Raw genomic sequence first — 4,102 nt, 5'->3', positions numbered from 1 at the left:
CTGAGTTTTACCTCAAAGTAATAGACCTGTGCATTAATGGTCAATTGATTTTTAACAAGGGTGTTTTTTAATGGGGAAATAATAGCCTTTTCAACAAATCATGTGATAACACTTACATGCAAATTGTGACTTGAATCTTTACCTCAAACCTTACACAACATTAACCCAGTAGAATCCAAAGACCTAAATGTAAAATATAAAACTATAAATTTCTTAGAATAAATGGTAGGTATACATCTTTGCAACTTTGGATTAAGCAGTGGTTCTTTTACATAGGCCCCTGAAAACACAAGCAACCAAATAAAAAACAGAAAAACTTGACTTCACTAGAATTAAAACTTTTGTGACCAAAGGACACTACCAGAAAAGTGAAATGACAACCCAAAGAATAAGAAAAAGACTCACAATCCAAATCTAATAAGGGTCTAGTAGTTTTTAAAGAGCTTAATGGAAGGCTTTGAGGGCCTTGAATATAATAACATGAACTTATTTCCTTTGTAATTGCCATCGGAAAGAAGATGGTTAACAGTGCTGACTTAAAGTAGTAATATAAATCGGAATACAAACCTGAACTTTATTTTTTTTTTCTTAAGGCCACATGGATAGACGTTACTCCATTAAATACCATAATGATTTTTTTCACTTATATTTCTCTGATGACATATTATATCAATATGGAACTCATTATATATCACGGTTTTCTTCGTAGGATTATATTTTGTTTTTTATCTGAGGGCATACCAGTAACACTCCCTTCTTTAATAGCATAAAAACATGAGTGAGTCCATACAGAAGTAAGCAAAAAGGAAGTTGAAAGACGTTTTAACTCATTTTTTAAAATCTCTTCAATTTATCCCATATATCCCATATATCCAAATGTTCAACCATTCTGCTCAGTTTGTGTTCCCAAATTTCTCTGGAGCCATCACCTGGAGCTTCAAATTCATTCACACTATTGCATTTCAACTCTCAAATAACTCACTTAGTTTAAATCATTAGTCCTCTAACTTGTCTCTCAGATTCCAATACCCAGATACCCATCCACAATACATTTAACAAAGCAATGTCTATAAAATAAAATCTGCTCACATAGGTTTTGATATTAAAAAAGGAAACTGTCATGGAAACCACCTGTATTACAATTACCTAGAGTCCATGTTTCTACACTGTACTACAGGTATATTGAAAAGACATTTTAGGAATGAGAACTTTGACTTTGTTTTTAAGTAATCCAAACAGGTGTGTGATTCTTATTCACTCCAACTTTTCAGGTCTGTAATAGACCTACCAGATGAAATCCTGCTCCATTTTAGAACACACGTGCTTTTTATAACTTGAAGCCTGAGTTTTTCCATCCTTGTTGAAAACAATTGACTTATATTTGAAGTGCTTCCTAGAGTCCCATTATATTGATGTCTGTAAAATTCTATTAAAATCTTATGATATATATCAATTTAAAATTGTTTTTTTTCAGGAGGTCAGTACCATATTCTGGAGAATAAAAGAAATTTCATATTTGTGTTGATAACCTAATAGATGACTCACCTTGATCTCTGAAAGGAATTATGATCATAAAGAGAAGTAGGAAGGAAAAGATGTACTTTGCTGAAAAGTTTGGTTAAAATATTATGAAGTGAAAAAATATTATGAGGTGAACTAATTGAAGGACAAAGTAAGTAAACTTATAAGTCAAAAATTTTATTTACTTTCTTATCTAAGATTTTTTAAAATTAAATTTCCTCTTCATTTTTTGAAAAAAGAGAAAATCTTTCGGAGTGTGTCCTTGAAGGCTTGTTTCACTTGCCGGTTTCTGAGAGCATAAATGAAAGGTTTTAATAAAGGGGCAACCGAGGTGTAAATAACAGTTACACCTTTGGATAAAGTCACCCTTTCCTTTGCTGTTGGCTTTATGTAATTAAAGATACAGCTACCATAAGTAAGGGAGACTACAATCATATGAGAAGAACACGTAGAAAAAGACTTTGTTCTTTTCTGAGCAGAGGGGAGTTTTAGAATGGTCTTGATAATATATGTGTAAGAAAGAGTCACTAAAAGCAAAGTGACCATGAGTGTTACAATAGCTAAGACAAATACAAGCAATTCCAAGAAATGAGTGTCAGTGCAGGAAAGCTGCAGTACAGGGGAAATGTCACACATGAAATGATCAGTTACTCTGGAAGCACAGAAATCCAGTGTTAGTCCCAGAGCCAGTGGTGCAAATGAAAGCAGAAAGCCAACTGTCCATGAACTGAATAAAAGTTGGTAACACACTTTGTTGTTCATAATGATGGAATAATGTAGAGGTCTGCAGATTGCTACATACCGGTCAAAAGACATGGCAGCCAGAAGATAAAATTCTGTAATTTCTAGTAAGAGGAAAAAGAATAACTGAGATGCACAACTATCGTAGGTAATTATTTTGTTTTTAGTCATGATGCTTATCAGGTATCTGGGAATACAGACTGTTGTCAATGAAGCTTCCATGAATGAGAAATTTCGGAGGAAAAAATACATGGGAGTCTTGAGGCGGGGATCTAGCAACGTAAGAAGAATGATGGTTAAGTTCCCCGTCATACTCAATACATAGTTTAGAAAGAGAAATATGAAAATCACAATTTGCAGTTGTGGGTCATCAGTCAATCCTAGGAGAATGTATTCCATCTCTCTTGACTGATTCCTCATTTCAAATTTGAGTCTTATGAAATAGACATAGGAAAACAACTCCAGAAGTGGAAATAAGGATTTTTTTAAAAAGCTACAGAAAAAAAAAAAACAGTAAAAATGTAAATAAGTTAAAAGGCTGATCCAACTTAATAAGACAGATAATACTTAAAATTATAACATAGATCAACCTAGGCAGCCTCTAACTTATTATTCCATTTAAGTAACAGCTATGTTAACAACACTATTAAATTTTTTTCTTTTTCTCTATTTGAACTTAAAAGATAATGTAAATTTTAGCTGATCATTTCCAAATGAGCTGAGTTCTGTTAAAGTGTTCTAAATAGAACATAAGCTTGACTTTAAATGTGTTTTCTACGTACAGCTTAAAATTTGTTGAAAAGTTCTTGTAACATCTAAAAAATTAAACCAATGTCAAATTGCAATATTTATTAAAAAATAATGCTTAAATATATGTGAAATATAGAAACAATGAGTTATATATTTCTCTGATTGAAATTTCATGATATATACCATTATTTATTTTTCCACGATTCAGTAATTCCCCATTGTTTTTTTGTCTCATTTCACTTAATATTATTTTTCTTTGGTTTCTAACACATCAGTGTTCTCATATCAGTTGCATTTGATCATGAAGATTTGATGATTGAATCTACATAAAAATAGAAAAATATATTACAATTCAAAAGACAGTGGATACTACCTGACTTGTACTTGAGGTATGCTTTCATTTATGATCCAGATATTTATTGCAAACTATAAGTGATTTACCATATCTAGGAGACATTGGTATAATTTTCCTCCTATGGAAATATGGTAGAAATGGGTCAAAATAAATGATGAAGGGTGCCTGGGTGGCTCAGTGGGTTAAAGCTTCTGCCTTTGGCTCAGGTCATGATCTCAGGATCCTGTGATCGAGCCCCACATTGGGCTCTCTGCTTGGAGGGGTGTCTGCTTTCTCCTCTCTCTGCCTGCCTCTCTGCCTACTTGTGATTTCTCTTTGTGAAATAAATAAGTAAATCTTTTTTTTTAAATTATTTTTTTCTTTTTTACAGATTGAGAGAGAGAGAGAGAGAGAGAGAGATTACAAGTAGGCAGAGCAGCAGCCAGAGAGGGGAGGAAGCAGGCTCCCTGCCAAGCAGAGAGCCCGATACGGGGCTCGATCCCAGGACCCTGAGATCATGACCCGAGCTGAAGGCAGAGGCTTAACCCACTGAGCCACCCAGGTGCCCCATAAATAAGTAAACCTTAAAAAAAAAGATTAAAAAATAAATAAATGATGAACATTCTCTCTCTTATAACATTATAAAAAATAATTTAAGAGGAAAGTTAATTCCAAAGCTTTTCTCTAGAAGGAGTCTAAAGAATAATATGCATTCTGGACATGATATCCATCTGTTAATATCTTTCACTTTCACTT

The 4,102-nt window shown here is 33.3% G+C and overlaps 1 protein-coding gene across 1 annotated transcript; it reads right to left on the bottom strand.

Moving 5' to 3' along the window:
- Nucleotides 1–1,743: 1,743 nt before the first annotated feature.
- Nucleotides 1,744–2,715, bottom strand: LOC123947222 (olfactory receptor 6C6-like). The gene has a single exon (XM_046013302.1). It carries the CDS (start codon nt 2,680–2,682, stop codon nt 1,744–1,746), a length of 939 nt encoding a protein of 312 aa, XP_045869258.1. The 5' UTR covers nt 2,683–2,715.
- Nucleotides 2,716–4,102: the final 1,387 nt, after the last annotated feature.

Source organism: Meles meles, chromosome 7 (genome assembly GCF_922984935.1).
Source record: "Meles meles chromosome 7, mMelMel3.1 paternal haplotype, whole genome shotgun sequence".
In the NCBI taxonomy this organism is placed as follows: Eukaryota; Metazoa; Chordata; class Mammalia; order Carnivora; family Mustelidae; genus Meles; species Meles meles.
Note: the sequence above shows the minus strand (reverse complement) of the source record. Positions and strands in the feature narration are given on the sequence as shown.

Bases quoted from the DNA above. Each gene is read 5' to 3' on its own strand.
- LOC123947222 (XM_046013302.1), bottom strand. From the start codon at position 2,682: ATGAGGAATCAGTCAAGAGAGATGGAATACATTCTCCTAGGATTGACT.